This window comes from Colias eurytheme, chromosome 10, assembly GCF_061535395.1.
Source record: "Colias eurytheme isolate Ceu_HAF_F1 chromosome 10, ilColEury1 Martin Lab GWU primary, whole genome shotgun sequence".
Lineage (NCBI taxonomy): Eukaryota > Metazoa > Arthropoda > Insecta > Lepidoptera > Pieridae > Colias > Colias eurytheme.
In genome coordinates this window covers 8103823-8131813 of record NC_142989.1, presented here as the reverse complement: position 1 = coordinate 8131813, position 27991 = coordinate 8103823, and the positions used below count along the sequence as shown (strand labels likewise).

General features: G+C 32.8%; 2 protein-coding genes across 4 annotated transcripts; one reads left to right on the top strand and one right to left on the bottom strand.

The window, feature by feature from the left end:
- Nucleotides 1–10: 10 nt before the first annotated feature.
- Nucleotides 11–27152, bottom strand: aralar1 (calcium-binding mitochondrial carrier protein aralar1). Of its 3 annotated transcripts, none has more exons than XM_090106041.1 (15): nucleotides 26891–27152; nucleotides 24952–25090; nucleotides 24455–24631; nucleotides 24076–24167; nucleotides 23521–23715; nucleotides 21504–21742; nucleotides 18375–18465; nucleotides 14154–14229; nucleotides 13169–13377; nucleotides 7229–7309; nucleotides 6602–6814; nucleotides 6068–6190; nucleotides 5272–5374; nucleotides 4400–4490; nucleotides 11–3090 (listed from the first exon to the last, which is right to left on the bottom strand). In XM_090106041.1, the coding sequence occupies exons 3-15, from the start codon at nucleotides 24582–24584 to the stop codon at nucleotides 2928–2930; spliced, it is 1806 nt and encodes a 601-aa protein (XP_089962167.1). In that variant the 5' UTR covers nucleotides 24585–24631; nucleotides 24952–25090; nucleotides 26891–27152; the 3' UTR covers nucleotides 11–2927. The 3 variants fall into 3 exon arrangements, with proteins under 3 accessions (XP_089962167.1, XP_089962165.1, XP_089962166.1); XM_090106039.1 differs by having other exon boundaries at nucleotides 26895–27152; XM_090106040.1 differs by lacking the exon at nucleotides 26891–27152 and adding an exon at nucleotides 26277–26323.
- On the top strand, nucleotides 11181–12973 carry LOC149905310 (uncharacterized). The gene has a single exon (XM_090106574.1). It carries the CDS (start codon nucleotides 11646–11648, stop codon nucleotides 12738–12740), a length of 1095 nt encoding a protein of 364 aa, XP_089962700.1. The 5' UTR covers nucleotides 11181–11645; the 3' UTR covers nucleotides 12741–12973.
- Nucleotides 27153–27991: the final 839 nt, after the last annotated feature.

Genomic DNA, 27991 nt, shown 5'->3' with positions numbered 1-27991 from the left:
AAACAAGATATCTTTTGACATGATTTATTTTTAACACAAAAATGTACAGTATCAATAAATATAGTATCTAGTCACGTCGGCTGCTATCACTTGTCGTTACTCCTATGTTTTTATACAATGTTGTTTAACAACATTAAGCTTATAAATTTATATTATATATAATAATGTAATATTGAAATTGTGCACTGCGGGCCATCCATAGTGAAGAATCGAGCTAAGTTTTAGTTTGTGAGTATTTCATACTCTACAAATGTATATAGTAATCATTTTGTTTACTGCTTTACCGCTTTTACAAAGGAACATTAAGTCCCTTTATTAAAAATACATTTAGATAGAAGCTTAGCTTATTTTTAGCTTATGATTTAGAACTAGAGAAAAGTATGTTTTTATTCTTATTGTGGACATTGTAAAAGTTTTATTAAGAATTGCGCTTTAAACATTATTTTAACCAACACGATGTAGGGCAACAATCTCTTATTTAATATTTTCCGATTCGTAATAGGCCTTTTAGAAGGTATTCAAATTAATTTATACAATAATAACAACCCATAATTGATTCACACAACAGAACATTAGCACAGGACTAGAAAACTGAAATTTTGAAAAGACAATGTAAAAATTGCTTTATAAATCTCTATTTGTATACAAAATTAAATCTAATATCATTTAATATTGCCGATGTGTATTGCTTAGCTCACAACGTTTATTTACAATTATTAAGAATCCAGTCAAATATTTACACACAAAATGGCTATTTTCAAACCGTGCTGGACTAGCTAGTGTGTATAGAAATAGTTAAAACACGAAGGGAATAAATTGCCAAAATATTGAATATAATATTGGTACTGAATTTACAATTTATTTAAAGATAGTCAGCAATTCGCGATTTATGTGTACTTAACATTAATTATGTGTATTAGTAATATTTAAATCAATTATTTATCTTAAACATTATAACATGACCAAATTGTTTAATATGGAATAATTTTGGCAATTTATTACAAGACATTAAAATATAGTGCGAGTGTGGAAATTCATTTAAAAACATTTTTTTACCCCTGATCCTTGTACTCTGATTGAATAAGACTATCTATGGATGCACCCAAGCTATTTAAATATATAACAGACAATATGCGAGATAATTAGTATTAAATAAGTCTAACTACCCAAGAATAATCTCGTTTTTATACTGTTTAAGGTAACCGTGTTCAATTTTGTACAATCACAATATAACCAAATTCGCTCATGATATTGTCTTGCATAGACACGATATAGGTCGCAATGAATCGACATATTTTTAAACCAAATAACTTGTAAATAACATATGAATAGCTTTATAAAGCAACTACTGAAAAAGTGTCCAAAAGCCTTTTATTGCGTATAATTGTCTATCTAAGCAGAAAATGTGACGGCATCGGTAAATACGAAAAAAAAATTGATTCGACGTTATCCTTAGCGCTAAAAATAATATAAAACTGCATAAGCAAAGATAATATGGCAAAATAATTGTATAAAAATATAAGATACACAATATAAATCAATCGTTTTGGAGTATAAAATGCTGCGAGGTGCATATGAGTTATCAAAATTAAATATATGGTTCGGTTGTAAAACACCAATTCTTCATTTTAATATTGCTTATGAAATTGCTTCATTTTGGAACAATTAAATGAAACTTCTACCGGTTTCAAATTAAAAATAAATGAATAAACACCTAACAATTAAATAATTGAAGTTAAATCGATACGCACGCACGCACAGGCAGTGAATAACTCCGATTTAAAAGAAATAAACTAATATTTAAAGATGGCAGCAATTTGATTCCGTTAAACTTTGATTGGCTATTCTGATACTTATTACCTTAATAATAAGTATGTATATTTAATCGCAATATTCATAGAGCAATTTTAGCAAAGAGGTTTTTAGGTAACCTTGAAAATGTTATTCGTATTTGGACTTGACGACCTTCAAATTCAAGTCGATGTACCTAATTATTGTCGATTTCGTTCAAATTAAATGCCATCTTTAAATGTTTTGCGAAAGGGGGTTTGTGTGCCCGAATGCGTAATTTACTTATTATTCAATTGAAATCTCAATAGTGATTATTAATGTCTTCACGTTAGAATATTGTTTATTGACTTGTGTTTATTGTAGGCACACGATATTTAGTAGATCTATAGTTTCCCCTTAGGGCTTAGGGCCTATAAATGTATGGAAGAGATGTATAGAAAATATTATTTTCTGGCTTTCTCCGTTTTGTTCGAATTTTCTTTATTATGTTCAAAACAATAACCAATTTAAATTTAATATTTTGATAGCTAGAAGTAGATGTATCTCACGAAACTCAGACTTAAGTGTGAATTAAAAATTCCTAGCTTTCAAGAATTAAGAATTATAAAAGTGGTTTTTCTTTTGATAATAAGTTATGTTAAGAGTTGGTTTTAAACAAGTCAAATAATTGGAACCAACATAGAATACAGTAAAAGAAATATAGTTATGTTATATGAATACCTTTCACACTATTCATCTGTTTCCTTTTTTTGTTTCTTTAGTAGAAAATCTTTTAAAAAGTGTACAAATTTCAGTATATTCTCCATTACCTTTGAATGTAGCGTGTCTGTGTATTCATATTATAACATCTGATGCGTGTGAATGAGATATAAGTCATATTTACGGAATATATCTCATGTGTATGAGCGAGACAGCGATATCACTTTTAAATGATAAAATTAGTCAAATCCTATTCACAATAGAACCTTACTTTGGTGACATTGCTTAAAATATTCTGTCACGATTTAAGAAAAGTTGGTTCCAATTATTTGACATACTCCAATTTTATCCCTTCGCAAGATATTTTTTGAAAATTTTTCCAAATTTTTTGACATTTTTTCAAATTTTTTCACTTCCTACACATCTCTCGCCCCATTTTACTGTGTCTTCGGATACGAGAACCTCGGTAAAGAGATTCCGAACTTGGTTTCTAGGCCTGTTAGTATCGGCATCGCTACTTGGTAGCCGCCGATGTGATGCGGCTTCTTCTTTGTTTCTTCTACTGGCATGGCCACTGTGAGCTCGGAGCCCGCTGGACGACTGAATGGAAATACATTATTTATTAATTCACTCGGTGAAAATGTAATGTTTCAATCGCAAAAGAATATTGCACTAAGTAGTACATTTTAATTAACATACAACAAAAAAAAGACGGGTTACACTCCGGGAGTGCCGGCAGAAGTGAAAACTTGATTATTAACGTTCAGCATGTTTGATATTTTGGAATGGTATCCGTCTTACGCTTTTTCGATCAGGCCACGTGTCCTGACGCGAGTCTAAGATTTTATACCCAACGCCGCTAAAGAAGTTTTCACTTCAAAAAAATTTTACACTTTTATAAGTAATGTTACTATCTTAATATTTCAGAAAGAAGAAATAAATAATTCACTGTGATAAGTTTAAACAATATCTTCGTTTGTTTCTTGAGAGAAAACAAAGCAGATGTTCAATGATAAGTAACAGCTTCATTGAACAAGAAAAAACTTAAAGGGGTTTGAAACTTTTTGTATGGACGCTGGCATATCGACCCGCCGCCATTTTGATTTTTTTTCAAAATCGCGGCGCACGATTAAAGTGGTATGTATGGATAGAGGACACATAGACGAACAAAAAATGTCCCATAACATAGTACCCTAAAGCGTCACATTACCGAGATATTTGGAGGTAAATATTCACTTATGAGTACAACGACAAACACTAAAAATAGACTTATTACGTGTCTATATGCATAATATTATCTCCAAATAATCACTCCTAGGTAGATTATTATTATTACAGGAAGAAAGTAGGTATTCATTACATTACTTACATTTTTATGTAATGTATGTATGTTTTTATGTAATGAATCTACCTACTTTCTTCCAATAAACTGTTAATAATAATAATCTACCTGGGAGTGATTATTTGGAGATAATATTATGCATATAGACACGTAATAAGTCTATTTTTAGTGTTTGTCGTACTCATAAGTGAATATTTACCTCCAAATATCTCGGTAATGTGACGCTTTAGGGTACTATGTTATTAGACATTTTTTGTTTGTCTATGTATCCTCTATCCATACATACCACTTAAATCGTGCGCCGCGATTTTGAAAAAAAATCAAAATGGCGGCGGGTTTGATATGCCAGAAAGTTTCAATGCCCTTTTAAAGGTAATAAAAAAGTCACTGTTCTTTTATAATATTAAGAAACCCCTTAACAACAAAATCATGTGATTCAATCATTATCTCTCACTATTATTTACTTTGTTTACACATTATTATCTAACCGTGACATCGACCTATTAGCCTTGAGTTATACTATAATGTATACAAAAAGTATATAAATAATTGTATTTAAATACTTACGATCCACCAAAGTCCACGTAGAATAGACGCTGTAATATTTCGTACGTGACAAGCGTCACGGCGAACTGCGGCGACGAACGGAACACACGAGCTAAGAAAAAAAAAGTAATTTTAAAGTACTTACTTTATACAAAGGAAAGACAACTTTTATGTTATGCATTATATTTGAAGTTAAACTTCTTTATCGGGGTTGGAAAAAAATTTAATGTAACATTTTTTCGTTACGCGCCATCTTGTTTTTATCCCTACCACGCGCGATTGACGTATTTCTGTAAAGTTGCATATAGTAAATTATTTTTTGAAAAATAAGGTCATAAAGAAGTTTCACTTCTTACGTGTGTACACGCACACATTTTTTTATTAATATTACATAGTCCTAATTATCTGTATGTTATGTATCGTTTTCGCGCCAAAGCAGGTAAAACAATTTTTGTCTTACAATGACGGATATAAATAATTTAGATTAGACTTCGGAGGTTAGGTAGGTATGTTACGAATACTGAAAATAGATGCATTTTGGAAGGAATATGGTAGCATAATGGAAATTTAAATTTTTGTAAATAAACGATTTGGGTTCAAAGCGATAACACATAGTTTTGACGTGACAACGTCTTATAATTCGATAGCCGGCTGCACGCACGAAAAAACATGACTCATGCGGCGTTACCTCGCTCTGAGGCGTTCCATGTAAGGCTTGAAGTGCAAGCGAGAGCGCGGAACGAGCGACAAAGAAGCACAATCGGACGTTGTCACGTTCAACTATCGTCAGTAAACCGACTTTACAGACATCCAATTTTTTTTTACATTTTGACAACATTGTGCTCCATTTAAGTCACCTTTAATATATTATATATAGTATGTTTGACACTTACCAATAGCACCCTTCCAGAATGCTCTAGCACCTTCTTCGGCGTATATTTTCCTAGTGGCGTCGATGACTCCGTTGTATGTAGTTTGACCGGACCTCGCTACCACCTGGCAAAATAATATTATTTTAGTTTCATTAAAAATATAATGCTCATAGAGTAAGTGAAGAATAAAGTGAAATTTTTAATTATGCTATTTCTTCCTTACTAATAGAATAAAAGCAATAGTACGTTTGTGGGTTTGTCGTATTCATACGACGCAACGGAGCGTTTGATGGTGTGTTTTTTTGTCCCGAGATAGTGCGTCTATCCTACTAGAAGAATTAGAATACCAGTATTCTAATTTCCTTAAAATATCAGACGAAGGCGATCGTTCGATAAATTCACCACGCGGACGAAGCCGTGGGAAATAGCTAGTCTATACTAATATTATAAAGAGTAAATATTTGATTGCTTGTTTGAATTGAATAGGATGTGAAATTACTAGATCCTACTTTATCCTTGATTAACATAGTTAGGTTACATTTTATGTTTTTATCCCGGGTCAACTAGGAACGAACGGCTAGTTTAAATAGTAAAAAAATTGGTTGTTTGTAAAGTAGGTTTACGATCGAGATGTTTACGTGATAACATAATGCAGTGGCAGCGCTCGAGATGAGACGGGAGATCGGTCCGTCTCTCTCTCTCGCTATACCTGCGATCGCGCTCGTGAGGTTTTGGTGTGACACAAGTTTCTGAACATGTCACCGTCGTCGTTTTAGTCGTAAAACGATTTTAAAAACGTTATCACGTTAAAACATACCTGTAATCTTGTTTTAATAACATCAGCGGGTGTAACAAGTGAAGCTGCGGGCACACCGGCGATGGCTCCCGCTGCTAACAGAGTTAGGGGATGGTTGTAACCGTTCTCGTCTGCGAATTTGGCCTGGAAATTAAATAAAATTATTTAGCTAAGTGTTATGAGGTAAAAATGTTTTTAGGGGGAGTTGAAATTAGGAAGCACATGTAACTATATTATAATTATGTATTATGTAAATATTTTGTCGTCATAATCGCCATATTTATACCCACTGCAAGGACAGTTCTTCTACGCGTTAAGTCCAAAATCTACACTAGCCATGTATGGTCAAGGATAATAATATGGCGTATTTCTGGGCTTAATAACATAGCGATAATAATCCCTACAGAATTGGGAAACCGAATGAATTCTCAAACCGATTAACCAATTGGGAAGTGGATAATGTGAAGTGTGTGTGGATTTTTTGCATGCTTCTCTATTTTAGTATTCTTTTTATTTTACTTATCCAAAACTGCTCTAAATTAAATAAAATAATACCTTAACATGCGCATACGCAGGGAAGTATATAGCGCTGAAGGGCACATCCCGCAGCAGACAGGCCTTCGCCCCCTTGTACAGCCCGAAGAGCCCCAAGTCCTTGACAACAGACCACGCCCGCACTTTAGTACCGCCAGCAATCTCACCCGCTACTTGTAAGCGGATTTTCACTATTTCTAACGGATTCGTGAATACTACTTGGGACGCGCCAGCCTGTAAAACAATAAAAAATAATTATGTTAACTCATAGACCTGAAGAAAAAAGTATGATAAATTGAATAACATAGATTATTCGAGTGTTATTTTATTTATCATCTGTTTAAAATCTGTACAATTTTGATAATAATGAAAAGAAATCAATAACTAAAAAAAGACGTGTGGCACTCGGGGACTGCCGCGGTAAAGCTATTGCATGCTATGATGCCTTCAAGCCACACCTCCGCGCCCGTCGGAGTGGGGAGCGTGAGGTTTTTTCGTTACGGAATTTCTGGATTCGGTCCCCGCGCTCAAGGCCCGCGATAGAAGCTATGCAATAGCTTAAAAACATTTGTTACTGACTTGGTTTCCATTAATATAAAAATATTTAATTATTTTCAAAATGATATTCTTTAAAAATCAAATACTTACACATGCACCAGCTATGACTTCAGCACCAAGAGTAAGGTTGCCATTCTTGTCCATTAGCTTGTCTCGGACTAAGTCGTTCATCTATAATATAAGTTGGTTTTCATTAGTATGATTTATTTTATCACATCTACAGACTATAAGGATTATAATTGAATACTAGATTATTTTTTAAATAATATCCCAGGATTATTGGAAATGATGAAATGTTTGAATAGTGATAGAAGTTTATTGATACAATTTGATGTTGTTAAATAAAAAAATCTTAGAACTTGTCTACGCCTGTTAAATTATAATAGCAATCGCGCACGCACCGACATGGATTGTCATTTTTATTAATTTATCATTTATTGGCCGGGTAGAATGTATTTTTTTTACTCATAAAGAAACCTTTGTACAAATGGGGCGTTGGTGTTGAAAATAAAATCTTTATACAAGTGATATTGAGTTTCCCTAAAGAAATTCCAGTTCCCATGCCTAAAGCGGGAACAATTCGGCGACCGTGACAGGACAAAAACGGATTTCACCGCAAAATACGAGTTTAATACAAAATATCTACACATCTACGCAACATTGTTTCTGGAATTGACGACTTCAATTTGGGACTGATTCCTGTCGAAAAGGATAACCTGCTCGTCTGAACAACGATACAGCTAAAGTGTCGTGCCGGAGTGCAGCTCATAGTACCAAGTTAAGTGCAAATCCTTAATACCACATTCCTATACCTAACCTTATAACATAAAATTTACGTTCATAATTATCCAAAAATTACCTATTATTTCGCTTCCATTTGTGTAAAACAATTTAAATTATAGTAATATTGGTTTATCAATACCTATTATCATATCTTCACGCCAGATTCCCTTGCGGGATTGGCATATAAATCGTAATTCATTTGTTCCAAATTAAATTCATTTTTTGTTAACAACAATCTCGAATATCTTAACCCTTCTCGCTTATAAACTCGACTTCGCCGAATAATTTCAGGAGCCGTCTTCTCAGGCGACTAAATATCGCTTGCACGATCTTCTGCGAAGCAGCTGCGTGTGAGCAGCAACCCGGCTACCAGCGGCAGGTTCCACCAGGCGAGGAGCGTGAGATAAGCATTTTATTTCTTCCATAATTTTATCAGGCTTGTTGACGTGCATTTAAATAATTTATTAATCGAAAAATAATTACATAATTTCAAAATAATTACATACAATTAAATTTTAATTTCATAACAATATTCAATTAAACTATTTTACAAAATGTCTACGGAACCTAATCCAAAGTTATTAAGAGATTTATATTCAAAAAGGTCTGCTATCAAGGGACAAATTACAAAATTTAAAAATTACTTGGACAGAATTAGTGAGTCCATTTCAATGAATGAACTATTAATGGCTGAATTTAAATTGAAACTTGGCAAATTTGAAGCATTGTCAACAAAGTTTGATGTGTTGCAGACTGAGATTGAGGTTCTTAATTCTGAAAATATAGATTCTGAGATTGATGAAAGAGACGACATTGAGAACGATTTCGTCCAAGGTATTGCTTCTGCTAAAATAATGATTAAACAATATGATAATTTATTTAATGACAACAAAAATCGTGGGAAATCGATGGGCAATGAAGACTCTTTCCATCAAGACTCAAATGTTAAATTACCACGAATCGAAATCTCAAAGTTTGATGGTTCATACTTCCGTTGGCTAGAGTTCCGCGATACATTTTCAAATTTAGTTCATAAAAACAAAAATATTACTGATATACATAAATTTCATTATTTACTTTCTTACCTTGAGGGTGATGCGGCACGGATTGTCTCTAATCTCGAAGTGTCAACAGCAAACTACCAGGCAGCCTGGACGCTACTTTGCGACAGATATAATAACAAAAGGCTTCTTGTTGATCATCACTTAGATTCTTTACTTAATATTCAATCTTTAACTCGTGAGTCAGACAAGTCACTACGTTTTTTAGTCGATCATGTTACAAAAAATCTGCGCGCCTTGTCTAGCCTGGGTCAGCCTACTGACCATTGGGATGTACTTATAATATTTATTTTGTCTTCTAAATTGGACAAATGTACTCTTGTTAAATGGGAAGAGTATCGAAATACTATTGATGACATTCCAACTTTGCAACAATTTCAAAGATTTTTAATCAACCGTGCAGATGTGTTAGAATCTTTAAATCGCAATAAGGTTGGCACTAATAATGAATCCCAAAATAATTCTAAATCACAATTCACGTCACGTCCCTCACGACTTAATTCACAAAAAAATAATAAATTTAATACAAATAAAAGTACTAATTCATTTTCTACATCTAATCAAAATAAATTAAACGTTTATCTTTGCATAATTTGTAACGAAAATCACAGAATTTATGACTGTCCTACATTTAAGTCTAAAAACATTCAAGATAGGCTGTCGTATGTAAATAAATATAAATTATGTCGAAATTGCCTCAGACAAGGGCATCCTGTCAGTGACTGTCGCATGGGTTCATGTCGACAATGCCAGCAAAAACACAACACTCTTCTCCATAATTCTAATGATGATGTCACTGCCAACTTCAGCACAGATGAACAAGTTGAATCAAACGAATCTGTAGCAGCCTTTTCTAGACAAATGTCCAAACATGTTCTTATATCTACAGCATTGATAGAAGTTTTTAACCCTATTAATAAGCAAGTAGAAAAGGTTCGTGCTCTCTTGGATTGTGGCAGCCAGTCTTCATTTGTCACTAAATCCCTGCAACGAAGAATGTCATTAAGAACTTGCCCATTGCAGGCAATGAATGTCATTGGCATTGGCAATAATTCTTCTAATACAGTGCACGAAAGCTGTCTCACTCAATTAAAATCTCTAAATAGCAACTATAGCGTTACTCTTTCATGTCTTGTTCTCAACGAATTGACGGGCCGCTTACCTAAGACCCCAGTTGACATTCAAGGTCTCAAAATACCTAATTCTTTAACTTTGGCGGACCCTGAGTTCTACAAGCCAGCTCCGATTGAAGTTTTAATTGGAGCAGATATCTTCTGGGACATTCTAGAAAGCGAACAGCTTTCTTTAGGTCCTAATAATCCTAAATTGCAAAATTCTAAATTCGGCTGGTTAATAGCTGGCCCAATTAATAATTCTCGTAGTAACGAAATTCATTGCAATCATGCCATAATTACAAACCCTACTTCTAACAAAATTCACAAAATGCTCACAAAATTCTGGGAGCTTGAAGAGCTCACCCAAAAAACTGTTCGAAGTCAAAATGACATAACATGCGAAAAACACTTTCTAAATACCACCACTCGCTTAGAAAGCGGCAGATTCTGTGTGAAGTTACCCCTAAAGGACTCACCTGACTGCCTCGGCGATTCATACTCTCAAGCTAAAAAACGATTCCTAAATCTTGAGAAAAGATTTAGACGAAATAATATCTAATCACCGGCTGTGATGATGAAGATCAACTTAAATACATTCAAAATTCAGTTTCAAACGCTCTAAATTCAGCTTGTTTTCCTCTACGAAAGTACAAAACTAATCCAAAAAACTTATTTCAAAATTTACACAAAAGTAATATTATTAACAATCATTCAACAATCAGTGAGTCGTCGAGCACTCTCGGACTTTGTTGGGATCCATCGAAGGATGCCTTCAATTTTCCAATCGAAATTCCACTTCATAGTGACAAAATCACAAAGAGACATATCCTCTCAAGTTCATTTCGAATCTTCGATCCTTTAGGTCTTTTGAGCCCGTGTATTATTCAACCAAAGATGTTGCTCCAAAAATTGTGGCTCGAGGGTGTTGAGTGGGATGAACCTGTGTCGCGGGATATCAAAAATGACTGGTTGGACATTGTTGATAATCTAAAATTTCTTTCAAACATCGATATTTCTCGTAGAGCTCTTTGCGATTCACCAAAAATCGTTTAGCGATGCATCTCAATGCGCTGATGGCCTCAACTTAACAAAAAATACGAAGAAGACTTACCTGAAGTCAAGGTCCATACAGCCGTCGAATCTGAAATTAATTTTGATTTTAAAAAATATTCTAAATTTACAAAACTTCAAAGAACTTTTAGTTATATTTTACGATTTTTACACAACTCTAAAAAACAAAATAAAAATAATAAACTTACCGGTATTCTATCAACTGACGAATTAAATAATTCTTTTAATTTTATTTGCACGCTGTCCCAAAAACAAAGTTTTAATTCTGAATTTGATAAGTTATCAAATGGTAAACCTTTAAGCCCAAAATCAAATATTTTATCGTTGTCTCCATTTTTTGATCATCAGGCGAATCTCATAAGAGTCGGTGGCAGGCTCGGTTCATCTGAATATAAATTTGAAAAGAAGCATCCCATTCTTCTAAATTCAACTCATCATGTGACGAAGCTTCTTTTTGAACGCGAACACGTTCGATCTATGCATGCAGGACCGCAACTTCTGTTGTCGATTATCCGCGAGTCTGTTTGGCCTGTAAATGGCAGAAAACTAGCTAGGCGCGTTGTCAAAAACTGCGTTACCTGCACTCGTCTTCGTGGTCAGACCTATAATCCAAAAATGGCTGACTTACCTTCAAATCGCGTCAACGTTGACTTTCCCTTCAAGTCTGTTGGAGTGGACTATGCGGGCCCTTTCTTCATTCTAAATCGTAAAGGACGCGGTGCTAGAGTAGTTAAGTGCTACTTATGTTTGTTTGTGTGTCTGCGTTTCAAATGCATTCACTTAGAGGTCGTGTCTGATTTGACAAAAGATGCTTATATTATGACACTTCGCAGATTTGTGGCACGCCGTGGAAAGCCAATCGAAATATTTTCCGACAACGGTAAAAATTTTGTAGCTGCCGCGAAAGAATTAAATAGTTTTCTAAAGGCTAATCAAGAACCTCTGTCTGAGTTTGCTGCTCAGGAGGGAATAAAATTTTCTTTTATCCCCGCTTGCGCTCCTCACTTTGGTGGAATATGGGAGGCCGGGGTTAAGTCCGCTAAATTTCATATAAAGCGAGTCATGGGCAATACTCATCTCACATTTGAGGAACTTTCGACATTGTTTGCTCAAGTGGAGGCCATTCTCAATAGCCGTCCTCTGTGTCCCATGTCATCTTCCCCCAATGACTTCCTTTCCTTGTCCCCAGGGCACTTCTTAATCGGAAGATCATTGAATGCACTGCCAGCTCCTTCGTTGGATAACGCTAAAGAGAGCTCCCTGGATAGATATGGCAGACTTGAACAAATTCGCCAACACTTCTGGAAGAGATGGCAGAAAGATTATATCTCAGAAATGCAACTACGAACCAAATGGAAGGTTGACAAATCAAAAATAAACGTCGGAGACCTCGTACTGCTTCAAGAGGATAATTCTCCACCACTTTGTTGGCGCATGGGGCGTATCGTTCGATTATTCCATGGAACAGACGGCGTTTGTCGAGTTGCGGACGTCGAAACTACAAGAGGCTGCGTTCGAAGACCTTTGGTTCGACTGTGTCCTCTGCCCACTTCTGAAGACCTTCAAGCTTGAAAATCTACGCTTTTCACCGGGGGGAGGATTATGTCTACGCCTGTTAAATTATAATAGCAATCGCGCACGCACCGACATGGATTGTCATTTTTATTAATTTATCATTTATTGGCCGGGTAGAATGTATTTTTTTTACTCATAAAGAAACCTTTGTACAAATGGGGCGTTGGTGTTGAAAATAAAATCTTTATACAAGTGATATTGAGTTTCCCTAAAGAAATTCCAGTTCCCATGCCTAAAGCGGGAACAGAACTTCTATAAAATTTAGATTAAAATAAACTTGTGTAGGTTAACACATACACGCACCTGTATAAAGAGGCAATATTACAATGAAATAATAAATTACAAACTAAACCCAACCACAAACTAAAAACGATTTTTTAAAGAAAATAAAAAGGTATTTTCGAAAAATATAAAAATGTGCTCACAGTCAATTTAATAGCTTTCTCCGGGGCGACTCCAATCAACTGAGGCACTAGACCTCTATATAGACCGAAGACACCCTCATGCCGGATGACCTTCTTGAAGCAATCCCACGAGTTCCTGTACGCCACTTCACCGATGAACGAGCCTGTACGCTGGTTCTGCATTCTGGTCTTCACCAAGTCTATTGGGTATACCGCTGAAGCTCCCACCGCTGCAAGACGAATTTAAATATTTTATAGAATAGAAAATCTATATATATAAAACTCAAAGGTGACTGATATAGTGATCTATCAACGCACACCCCAAACCACTGGACGTATCGGGCTGAAATTTGGCATGCAGGTAGATGTTGGGACGTAGGCATCCGCTCAGAAAGGATTTCCCGAAATTCTAGCGGGAACGGGGAAAAACATGGATGCACGTACAAAGTCGTGGGCGGAAGCTAGTATTAAATAAGTCTTAAAAATTGAAAATTTTGATTGAAAATTTTCATTTTGATTTTTGCAACTTTGATTGAAAGCATTTTGTTTTAATAAATTGCCTAAAAATTAATATCTTATGAATTGAAAATGTTGCGTTAAATTTTTAATTTACATTTTTACAACTTTAAGAGATTTTAGAAAGATGTTAAACATACAACTTTGCTGATAAATTCCTATCCTATCCTATTTCAATTTCAAGGTGTACCGAGGATTACCTACATATCTTTATTCATGACATATGTTATTTGCTCTCAAAGAGTCAGTTTTCCCATTTCTTATAAACTTTCCATAACTTTAGAAGCTAAAATATCAGGGGCCTTAGACAAAGTAACAATTAAAAAACGATAACGAAGTTAGAAAAGGAAAAAATGTATGGGATTGACATACGCCGCGTTAGATCACGTGGTCTATTTAATGTCAATCCCATACATTTTTCCTTTTCTAACTTCGTTATCGTTTTTTAATTGTTACTTTGTCTAAGGCCCCTGAATGTTAAAATACTTGCCACCAGCGATGGAACCCAGGGTAAACCTATATGTGCTCTCCAATATTTGAATTAAAACACTCCTCTCTTCAGGACTCTGAAACAAGCATACACATTATATTTATTTGAATCTTTTATACTCTTTAGTTCAATGAATCGCTTAATATGTTGTGCGTTGACACGGATATCAAAGCATATTTTGTTGGTATTTTATAATTTGGAAAAAACAATTTAGTTACAATTACAGCTGCTTCTAGCATTACTTTTGTTTATTTTACACTTTGTTATAATCAATAACATTACATTAGTTATTGATTATAACAAAGTTGCGGAATCTTACAAGTGTACCATTTTCAGGAATTGAGTATGTTTCTGGAAACTCAATGGTTTAAAGGTTTAAGCACAATTTGTCATATGCTTCCTTACGCAATATAATTTAAGAGGAAAAGAGACAAAATAAGAAACAACTTATAAAAAAAAAGACATGGCAAATGAAAACAGACAACCAAAAAAAAAAAAGTGTGTGCGTGTAACCTTTACGCGCGATTGAAGTAAAACTTCTTTGGCGTTGACGACATATATCACTGAAATGATTAAATATTAACTTAAATAAATAAATATTATATTATAATTTAATTATATTTATTATTCATGTGCTTTACAAAGATTATTTAAATGTTATATTAATATTATTCATTCGAAACAGGTAATTGAATGTCATCATAATTTCTTACGTACGAAATTATAGGTTTGTGGTAACTATAATGTGAAACATAAATTTTACTCTCTAAATTTACTACTTTTCTTGAAAATACAGCATCTATCGTTGTACCGAAACGCGTTGTTGAATGAAGTCGAGAAGTATTCATAGATAAATCAAATTTTTCTTCTAAAAAATCAATTAACGGCTGAGATTCCTGAGAGCGAAAATTAACATTAAAATCTCCAGTTAGAATCATCGGTAATTCATGATAATTACTATTTAAAAGTCGAGAACCTTCAATTGTGAAGTGAAGTAATTGCTGATGAATAAATTTTATGATATTTGTCAGGCTAGTATTTGTAGAAATATAAATAGCAACGATAATCACAGGTTGGTCATTCGTATTAACACATCGAACCAAGGCGATGTCACCAATTTGTGAAACCTCATCGGAAATTTGTGATAATATAGTTGGTGAAATATTTTGAATTGGTGTTACATTGTTCAGTGTATCTGTAGATGAATGATATACAGCTACTCCACCAGCAGTTGAGTTGGGTCGTTTGTATTGGGTAACGCAATAAAAATTTTCAATAAGAATTTGTTCGTCATTTTTCATCCAAGTTTCGGAAAATAACAGCAATGTGGACGTTTTTAATACTTTATCATTCAGATCAGAAACATGAGCACGTAAACTTTGGCAGTTGAAGGAAAATAGTGTAATGTTACTCTCATTTACAAGGTTATATAATTCTTCCTGTTGTGTTATTAGGCGAGAATTTGAAAGTCTTTCAAATTCACACTGTAAATCAACTATTCCCCCTGGACGCTTTCTTCCATGATAAAATTTGTTGTCATCGGTGTTTGAGACAATGAACAATCCATTTATATCAGTTTCTCGTGATAATGCTACATATAACAGCTGCTGACTGTGACTTTTATTGTATTCATAAACGATTTGATCAAAAGTACCACCTTGAGACTTATGTATTGTAAGCGCAAAAGCAGATACTAATGGAAAGTGATTTCTCTTTGAAAATATTGTCTTATTTCTATTCATTGGTACAGATGACGATCTTCGTAAAATTGGGACTGCTGTTCTACTAATGTTTAGAGTTTGAATATGATGGGCAGCTTTTTTCCTAATTTTCTCTCCTATCTTACCAGGAAACTCAAGCCATAAGTCATCACGTTCAATATACACTAACTTTCCAACACAACCGTTGGCTAAGCCATCAGATACATCAATATTGGTTGTAATAATGTAAAATTTGTTAAGAACTAATATGATTTCATAAGGCGATCCTCCTGTATCAATAACTGACATTTTATGAAATTGTTGGCGTACAAATGCTTCTTGTTCAACTGAATGACAACCTATATACATATCTGTTGCTATGGATACTACTTTGTCTTCAGCAATATTTAAAATAGATTGATTATAATCCGCAACATGTTTATTTTTATTTTTAATTTACTTATTTTAAAAGTAATAAATAAACAAGTATATTTAGAGATTTTCAAAAAATTTTGCAATTTAAAATAATGTTTTTTAAACTGTTGAATTTTTCATTCACTTTGCTATTCACAATTGATCCGTTTGAAAATTTGAAAATAAATAATCCACAGAAATAATCCTAATTGATTATGATATTTGCCACTAAAGTAGAGCCATTTTAATAGGCAACATTTGACAGTTCAACAAAATTCAACAACGTAACCTAGTAACGACGACATAGAATAACAAGATATTTCGTTTTGTTAGAACTGCACATTTGCTTAACTTTTTTTAATTACGACTACATATTTATAATAATAATGACGGATTAAAGTAATTTTAAGATTTCATTTTACTGATAAACCATTCTAAACATAATAAACAATTTCTGAATTGAAGAACTGACGTCACTACAATTTTGTGTCAATAAACCTTTTTTCTTTTTAAATACCAGAGACGTTACTGTAAAAATCGAAATCTGACATCTAGAATCGAATGCATTGATTACTTGTGAATAAAAATCATCATAAATTAATAAATTCGATTGACAAATGTTTCAAATCCGTATCGATTTATTCACTTTAATCGATGTTTTTAAGCAGGTTACCTCTCTTCGAAGATAAAATTGATAGACGTCAAATGTTGCCTATTAAATTGGCTCGACAATAGCTGGCGTATAAGTCAAGAAGCGTGTAGTATATGACATATACTTACAACCAATCAGAATTATTATTTTTAAATGGCGGAAACTACATAGACTATAGTAAGCGTTACTTCCGTCAGAAAAAAAATCTGAGTTACTCCCTAGTCGCGCCTAAAGAAGTTTTACTTCAATATTATAGTTTTGGAGTTGCATTACATAAGATGCCACTTAAAAGACGTTGGACAGAAGCAATATGTATAGCTTTTATAATTCACCACAAAGACATGAATTATTTAAACAATTACTAGTTTAATGAATAATAACACAATCGTGACAGTTATATTTAATTTCTATTGCCAATTGATATTGATATGGCCATCCGCGCCAACGCAAGTATTAGGTAAAATAAGCTAACGTGCATTATATTATGGTGTCTGCAAGCTCCTGATTGGTTTTAACGTGTATTCGAGGCTTTTGAATTAGCAATATACGTAAAAATGGGTCTGGGATCAGGTGGAAATACTTGAGTAATAATTTCTTAAATAGGAAGAATATACAAGCCCATCACATTTTGTTAAAAATAAGTTTCAAAGGAGAAAAATACCGTCAAGCATATAATATTATACCCTGTTATGGTATTTTTGACAATGGACTCTCGTTTTTATATTTGTGAAGTTTTGAATGTAATCAGCTTGTAGTTTCAGGTTTTAATTATAAATGGACGCAATATGGTGAATTTCAGTGTGTCTTTAGAACATAAATTAGCTTAACATTAAACTATAATTTTTTAATTTTTGTACATGCAAATGTACAAAAATTACAATTCTTGTATTAGCAGTATGAAAGGAAGAAAGTAAAATAGCAGTTCATTTATTATGCTTAACTATCACCTGTTTCCTAAAATAAATCTCAGTGAGAAGTGTTCAAATATCCAAAAAATAAAAGAAGGTAGATATAATAAACAAATATATACTTAAAGAAAAATTAGGCAGTGATTTCTAAATGTCGGAAATTTGAGGAGGGTCATGAGATTTCAGCATCTTTGGCAATATTTACCCACTACTCTTTGCCTTTAAAATTCTTACTTCATAACCAAAATCTCACAATCAGCAAGTAAAAGAAACATAGAAACATCATAACTTCAATGTCCTTTGTACTCACCAAAATGCTCCGAAACAAGTTTACTAATCGAAAAGGCCCTCTTAACATATTTACCTCCTCCTTTTAAGCATTGAAAGAAAGAGAAAAATACATAGCGGTGAGTTAGTGATGTTTCCGAAACGCATATTAACAACATAGTATACAAACAACTACAAACATACATTAGTCTTCCAGACTGCCCCTGTAAGGATTAGAAGCATTGTAAGATCATAAGCTAAATATAAAAGGTGAACTTACCGACACTGCTTTGATTTCGGCAACTCTTCTTGTCACTTGTTTGAAGTATTGTTCGGGTGTGATTGCGTTCAAGTCATTGTACACGATACGTCTGTGAAATAATCATACTACTTATGAAAAAAAGTTTAAGAATAGTATTTGCAGTTAATGCGAAAAAACGAATGAATTATTTCAGAAAAATTCCATTCATCATGGATTTGATAGACACCCCGCAGCGATCTCTGTGTTTTGATGTATGTGACACAAAAATAATATTAATATGCGTGGAAACTTATGAGTGGTTTGTAGTGCAATTCTAAGCTGTAACAAACTTTTTTCACACAGCAACCGAACCCAGATTGTCTCGTATTGTAAGCCAAGTCCGCGGGAGCCGCTGATGTAGCCGAATCAGGACTGGGTATAGAATAATATAATGTGTTACATAAAATAATATTATTAAATAATTTGTCGAATAACATCGCATGTGCATACTTTTTGTCTTTTTATCTGTGCCATGTAAGATTAAAACGACGTTCTTTTTTTAATTTTTGCATGTTGTGCTTTTATGAGTAATATTTTACTAAGCAAAGTTCGGTGTCCCCTTGTGTTGTTCTGGTACTTGATTGATCAATTTTCTTTACAGACAAGAAGATCTTTGCCTGCCTCCTGTTAGACCAAGACATTTTGTTATTCGTCCTGAGAATCGGAAACAGGAGCGGACAGTTTCTTTCCGGTTTTATGTTTACAAAGCAATTTACTTTAAATATTATAGCAATTGTTTTTTTTTATATAAATAGGTTACCATGTAACTTTTTTATAATTTAACTTAATAGAGCAATCCATTTTTATTTGGTACAAAAGGTTATCTATCAAATATACTAATGTTACATCAAAAACAAGTAAATTGCATTACACAGGGACAGCATAAAATTGTAATTGAGCGGATAACTCGATAATAATCGAAATATTGATGCAATATTGAACTAAATGTTGTTTTTATCATATTGTTAATAATTTGCAAATGATGTCCATATCAAATCTTTTTTATGACAATAATGACAATAAAACATGTATAGTGAGCCTCGGAAATAAAAACAAACGGGCAGACTGAAAATCAGCGCTGCTCAGGCGTTAAAGCCCGACAGCACGGCTGAGTCTGACCCGATTGCCATGTAACTACTTAGTGTATGTTTTTTTAGTAATATAAGTAGTTGTTAAGTGTGTAAATGTGGCAATAAATATTTTTTCTTTCTTTCTTTCTTTCTTAATAATTCAGCTAGCGTGATAAACATGTCATGGCGTTACCTTTACCTTTACCGATTACCGATAATCTAGGGATATCTTTTGTAGATAAGAAAGATTAAAGACGAAAGATATTCTTACGCGTAACGCGCAAGCGGTAATTTAGTGGAATTTTTTTATAATTCTACGTTTTTGCGTATTTTTATCAATCATAATCTTTATTACCGTTCTTTTGTATTAAAATAATTTCCTGATATAGATAGGATAGGTTAGGTTTGGCAATGATATTTGCAATTTCAAAGTCACTTGCAAGAACTTTGTTGATATTATTGACTTATTTATGGTTTTAGATAAATAAAGACCTTGTTTTAATTTCATAAGTGCGTTTAGAATATTCCACATCAAAACAATTTTCATGAATTGGTGGAATTTTTTTTTTCAATAAAACTATAATATTATACTAAGTCATTTTGGTATATCAATACAAGATCAATACTCATTGCGAAGTTACTCAGCATTAAGTGCATATGCCATTAATACTGTTTATTACATAGTACGTATGCTTTAACAGATAATCATGTGTATGTAATCAGATTACGCCTTATCAGATTATAACACACGTGTAACTAAAGGTTCGATCTCTTATGAACAAAACGCTTAAAGGTTATATTTTACTAGCTTTCCGCCCGCGGCTTCGCCCGCGTTTTCAAAGAAAAACCCGCAATTTTCCCGTTCCCGTGGGATTTCCGGGATAAAACCTATCCTTAAAATCCTTTCTTAGGGGACGCCTCCGTTATGACATCTACCTGCCCATGCCAAATTTCAGCCCGATACGTCCAGTGGTTTGGGCTGTGCGTTGATAGATCACTATATCAGTCACCTTTGTGTTTTATATATATAGATTGCATAGATCAGCTGTTTACCGTTTCTCTTTATCAATAAGGCCCGAGTTATTAGCAATGTAATTATTGGTTTACGCTAATATCACTCATTAATAGTACCGTTTTGTGTTTGATTCTAATAGGATTGTAAATAAACAATTAGCGGTAGGATGATTAGATTTGTGGATAATATAGATACTATGTACAAACATTGTAGTAATTACGTAATTAATATTTTGGAAATGCGAACTAAGACATCCATACTCTAAATTCTAAGTGTTGCAGTTTTTATAGGAATTAATCGACTGCATCTCTGATTATTTCGCTAATAACGATTCCAATGATTTAAATGAGAAATTATACATGTATTAATCGTATTTAACTTCGTAATTATTATTGATAAACAGATTTCAATGCTAGTTCTACAAATTCGAGAAAGAGAAATCGCAATTATAATGTATAATAGTAGAAGTTTAAAGATTAGCATTTGTTTGATCTACTTCAATGAAGCAATCATCCAATTGAAATAATTTATGGTACGAAGAATAGATTGTTATCCCAATAAGAAATCGACTTTAAGTCAGGTCATGTTGTTAATCTCAATATGTTTTGATATACTTTGATTTATCTGAATAATATACTGGAATCATTCCGAAAAATAGCTGCATCATACCATTAAGGAAAAATACATTTGGGCTTTTTTCATTTCATAAAAAAATCATAAGTTTTCCTGCTTCACGATAATCTTTAAATCTATTGAAAACACTTATTTTATTACTTACTTACATCACCCTAGTAGATAAATGTTTACTTTTTTTACAAAATATACTCATTACAAATACCTATCTAATATTTCAGGAAAAGACTAGAATGTAATCGAAAAAAACCTATAAAAAAAAAATTATGTTTTATAACTAAGTTATTCTCCTAACGGAAACATATTTTGTCCCACATAATCTGTGCTAATAAGTACTTTATATCTCTATAACTATTACCTATTACTTAGAAAATGTAATTCGCAACTCACCCATTAGTATGATGTATCATTTCGCACAAAGTGAACAATATATCCACTTCTAAGGGTGTAATTTGGCTCATCATTTGGGCAGAATGTAGGAATTCCTCTTTCGTAACTTCCTGTGTTCGGTGTCCGTTCGTTGCGTTCAAATATACACGTTTGATTAACTCCATGTTATTTAGGAGGGAATTAAAAGCCATGTAGTATGGGAAACTGATTTTTCTCTCGCCTTGCGGGAATCCGGACGCCTGGAAGATTTTGATATGGTATTTAGAAGAAGTTTTAAACTGTTTCCTAATCCTGCCCAAAGGTAAAACACATAGGGCACATAGTGTATACAATGTTTTACGTTTTGTAGACGTAAAACACTATATTTAGAGTCTTTTATTACCTGAAATTTGGTAAAATTTTGAAAATGTAACAACTAACTATAAAGATTATCTTTTATGTATGAAGTAGGTACTAAATTTAATATTCAAAGACTTATTCTTTACTATGTTAGCCTTTGATGCATATGCATTGCCTTGTAACAAATACTTTAGGATCTATTTGATAAACAATGTGGTTTTTCTTTGTTTTCTTTAAATACAAGGTAATGCCTAGTATGACCAATGTAGCACAGACATTTATGATTATTGTACTTTAGATAACAGTAAGTATAAAATATTTTCAATACTTATTCTTATTGCTATTAAGATTATTTTAAAGTCATAATAATATTTTATTAGAATCCTATTAAAATGAACGTAAATAGATTTTATGTAGAATAGTTAAATAGAACACATAACTAGTTAGTTTCTCCGATAAACGCCATAAAAACCCGCAAATAAGTGTGTCAAGTTCAAGCATTTTAATAAAGATAAAGGGGAGACAATGTATCATAAATAAGCTATCAATGTAATGTGTATTTAAATTACACTATATGAGAACATAGATTTTATACCGAACATATATTCGACACATTACATTTCATGATAAGTAACTATAGTTTTAACTTGATCCCAAAAATGATGGTTACTCAATCTAATTTGACGTGACAACGTCTTATAATTCGATAGAGCCGGCTGCACGCACGAAAAAACATGACTCATGCGCCGTTACCTCGCTCTGAGGCGTTCCATGTAAGGCTTGAAGTGCAAGTGAGAGCGCGGAACGAGCGATAAAGAAGCACAATCGGCCTTAAGACGTTGTCACGTTCAACTAACGTCAGTAAACCGACTTTACAGACAACCATTTTTTAAATTTAAATGAGATAAGATTTATTTATTTTTTCGTTTCGAATAAAACTACTCGACCTAATCGAACCGAAAATAATTAAATTTATTATAATTAGTATAATTTAAAATAATAATTGTGTGGTTAGACTTCTGTGGTCGTGGTGTGATCTTAACGGATAACCAAATGTAGATAATATTAGCACATAATTAAAAAGTAGTTAAGCAAGCATTTACCCACGATCTGATTGTTTGTGATTAAATGCAAGTTATTGTTACGAAGCAAAAACTTTATCATTTTGGTAATTTATTTATAATTATATCATTTTCGTGTCAGATTAAGCACGAGACAATAAATAGCATCATCATAATCATTATCTATAATAATAATAATTTATGCTCTGCTTTTTGTGTGTTTTTTTTAGAAGTTGTATGAAGGTCATATTGCAAGAAAAAGATGAGGCCTAATTAATATTATCACGGTTCAAGAGACAGACTGACGGATAGACGGATCAATCATCGACAGAGAGCGAAGTTTTATTAATAGGGCCATGTTTTACCTTTTCGGTACGGAACCCTAAAAACGACCTAAATCATTAGCAGTAAGATAAATTAAGTAAAAACAAAACTTAATAACTACAAAAAATATAAGATACTTATACAAAGACTAAAGAGCTGGGTTAAATTATTAAAATTCCATAATAATCTAACATTAACTTTTCATATTTATCAAAACTTTCACAATAATATTCAAGAAAATTTTCTTAACTAAAATTTACACTAAAACCTACATAAATAAAACTTGTACTCACTTCAATGACTTTCGTCTTCAGTTCCTTAGTAAGTAGGTGGTTTTTGACGGACAGCATGATATCCCTAAAGTCCCCAACACTGATGAACCCGCTACCATCATGGTCTCGTTTCTTGAAAGCCTCGACTCCATATTCCTCATGGAAATCGTGTAGGAACTGACTGAACTCTGGGTATGTTACGAGACGTTTCTTGTCCTGCGAAAAAAGTTTGCATAGAATAATTGTAGAAAGTAAACAAGTGATTAATTTATTCTTTACCTGATTGAGTCATAAAAACTTCATATATACTAATATAACAGTATCGCCTTTGATATTTGATTGATTAGCTCATGCCAAACAATATTACTTACTCTTTAATTATTCAAGTTACAGAAGCTAATTAGAACATGAAATTTTATTCACATAATTTGGAAGAATGCAGAGCCGAAATGTATACATTTTAGACGAAATACACAAACTTTACTGTAGTACAAACTTATTACGTTAACCCTATTCTTATAATGTAAACTATATTAATATCAAGAACAATCAAGCAAAATAATAATCAAATGTTACCTTTCCAAAGTACAGGCGAACAAACGTACTCTCCATGTTGAACGGCAATTTCTTGTACAAAGCCGTCTTTTTCATGACGTCCGCAAACTCCTCTGAAATTCAATCAATAATTAATTAATTCTTATAACTTTCTTACTCAAAATCTATATATTATATATTATATAAAACTCAAAGGTGACTGATATAGTGATCTATCAACGCACAGCCCAAACCACTGGACGTATCGGGCTGAAATTTGGCATGCAGGTAGATGTTAGGACGTAGGCATCCGCTAAGAAAGGATTTCCCGAAATTCTTGCGGGAACGGGGAAAAACGGGGATGCACGTACAAAGTCGTGGGCGGAAGCTAGTCATAAAATAAGAAGGTATTTTCTCATACCGAATGTGACCAGTCCATTCCCATTAGTATCAAAGAGCTGGAAGGCGGTTTTGTACAGTGCATCGGGGACACACAGGAGTCCCTCGAAGGCCTGGAACTCGGAGAATGAAATGAATCCATCCTTGTCCATGTCGACAATGCCAGCAATAAGCTGGACTGACTCCTTGTTGTAGTCATCTGTATATACAAGTTTTGTATTAGTTTCGCAATTTTTTTAGAAGTATTTAAGCTTGGGATAGCTTTAAACCTTGCTGATATAGTCTTTGATGGCTTTTGCTAGCTTATAGCACTTAAATACAATAATTTTGAGACATCATAACTTTAAAAGACGGATATATGAAACAGAACATATCAGCAAGCAATTAAACCTGCAATTATTGTTGTATTTAACTATCAATAACCTTAGTTAGAATTAGATAGATAAAACTAATGGAGTATGGTATTCATGCATTATAAAAAGCAATTATGCATAAAGGAAACAGTGATAACAATATTACCTTCATCAAAGAGTCCAAGGAATTGCCTGACAAAATTCTCACTAGTAATGTACTTTTCACCATTTTTCTCTACCGTGGCATACCTCAAGAATATCTCTCGAAGTTTATCTGGTTCGGCCCGTTTTAAATAACCAGCCCCCTGAAAAATACATTTGGCAGTTAGAAAAAACATTAGGAATTGACTTTCACTATCTACTGATATAGATAATTAGAATATTTGGTTAGTGAAGATACAAAGTTGTGTTTGTAAATGTTATTATACACTAATTAAGATATGAATTCATTGATTTCACAGATATAAGAGCATCTGATGTTATAAAATCTTAACATTTAGTTAATAAGCATCATCAGATGAACAAATAAACAAAAATAATATTTTTTTATTAGCCTATATTATTTTAATAGTGTTGGACTCGGAATACAAGTTTTATGTGAGTATTAATTTTTGTTATTAGTTTTTTATTCAATGTTTTTAATTTATTTTTAAGGGTATTTATTAAATTTATGTCCAATAACATCATAAATTTCAGTCTCCTCAAAATTTGTTTAACTTTAATAAAAACTAAGATTTAAAAACTTAAAATTTTATAAACAAATTTTTTGAATTAAATACCTGTAAGTGTGGTTACTTACTTTCATTATAACCAATAAATTAAAACTATTATTATTAAAAATACTTAAACAATTGACAATTCATGAACACATATAATATCTATACAACTTCTAGCACAAATGTGCTATATTTCTCTGTATAGATTATGCTAAATCATAATATAAGTGATAATGTTATAAATTGATTACATAATAACTTATGACGTTAATTATTGCCATAAGTGTCTCTATACTATGGTAAAAAAATTGTCAAGTTAAGTGCAGGGTCATGATAAGTTATCAATCACTAACCATTCACATGATCATATTTAAAATTTTGTTTAAATGTTTTGACCACTCCAAACACTGGCTAGTAGTGTAATGTATCTATCATCATACAAAACAAAAAATTATTTAAGAAAAAATCTCAAGTAAGGTTCATTTGGAATAATTATTTTTAATGATAAGTAGGTACAGATTTCTAGCTCATGTAGATATTTTTTACATTGTTAATCCACTAATTTTTACATTTTTAGGAATTGGTTTGTGTAATTCAAAATTATTTTTTAGAGCAGTTTTATATTGGTTAATATAGAACTTTATAAATCTTTTTATTTAATACACACTAGATTTTTCTATTTGTTTCACTAAAAATTAACTTCACAATTCACTATTATAACACACAGTCAAAGTTTCAATAAGATTGTAATAAAATAATATATTAGATAGGTTACCCGACGTGAAGTCATTTTGATGTAAAGCTTGGAGCAGGACTAAAATTAATAGATATTAAACAACTTGACGTAATAGATAAGAAAGTTGTTATCATATTGTGTACTCAAGAATTCTTATATCTTACATGTTCAGATTATTTTCATCATTCATGAAACCTGACATTTATTAAATTCATATATATTTTTACCCACAAAATGAAAAATGTAGCGAAAATTAAATCATCGTGTGTCAAAATCGGTAAGTTTCATATATTTTGCATTAAGTAATGCCAGATTTTTTTTATAAAATTCATTTGTTTCTATGTGATTTTCGACTAAGGTCAAAAAGGTTAGGAAGCTGGTTAACTGATTACCTATCTAATATGATTATCCTAAAACATGTTATGATAAATAAGTTAAAATTTTATAAATACCGAATATTCATGAAATCGTGTTTAGAAAACTATGGTGTTAGTTTGTAGAAGATTGGTCTTTCATTAAATTTCAAGGACAAGTTATTCAAGGGCGTTTGTGTTCAAAAGTACCGCATATTGATAGCCGATAACAGTTGGGAACTGATAACAGGTAAATTTTAACTATGTTTCCCGCAAGGCCGCAACTGTAAATAAACTTACCCACCTCTTGACAGCTGGCTTGAGTGATCAAGGAGTTGGACAAGAATTTAAACATTACAGTAATTTTCGTCACAACACACTATTTCTGTTTTGATGAAATTACTGTAATATTTAAGTCGGAACTTTAAAACGGAGTAAAGTTCGTTCGCCTTGATATTACGTCACAATAATAGAAAATAATATGAATCTATTTTAGTTGTTCACGCACTATTCTCATGATCAACTGCTGTCCGCCGGGTGTTGCCGGTTGTGGAGTCTGGAGAGCCGAGGCCCGAGAGGCGACAAGCGGATTGCGATTAGCAAAAGCGAATGCGAATTGCGATTTGCGAATCACTTTATTTTACCGATTCGCGGCACAGATTCGCGGTCTCGTAGTCGTACAGTTCACAGAGCAAGTGTACAGTTTGCAATTTTTTTATTAAACAAGTACTTCTCTAGGGTTACCATAATTATTGATGTTATTTAGTAAAGCATAGTAAATTATTTAATTAATAACTCGGTTGTTTTTATATAGGTAGAATGCAGAATATATTATTAAAAAATATTACAGATCACTATAAATTAGATTGAAGTAGGTACCTAATAATATAATATTATATTGTACGTATCAGTAGGTAAATAGGTACGCTTTATAATAAAATCTACGAGGAAAAAAACAGTGAATTATGTCTAGGGTTACCACTTACCATAATTATTGATGTTATTTAGTAAAGCATAAATTATTTAATTATTAACTCGGTTGTTTTTATATATAGGTATAGAATGCAGAATATATTAAAAAGAACTCCGAAATATTACAGATCACTATAAATTATAAGTGTGGTAGGTAGTAGGTACCTATTAATATATTATATTGTACGTATCAGTAGGTAAATAGGTACGCTTTATAATAAAACTAGCGACCCGCCCCGGCTTCGCACGGGTGCAATGCTGATACTAAATACACTACAGAAAAACTGTGAACGTTGTATATAAAAACATAGCGGCCCGCTCTGGCTTCGCACGGGTATAAAATATATTATATATATGTATACCCGGGCGGCCGGCCGGTACCGCCGCAAACGCTACGTCCCGCAATTTTTAAATCTGTAATATCTTCGA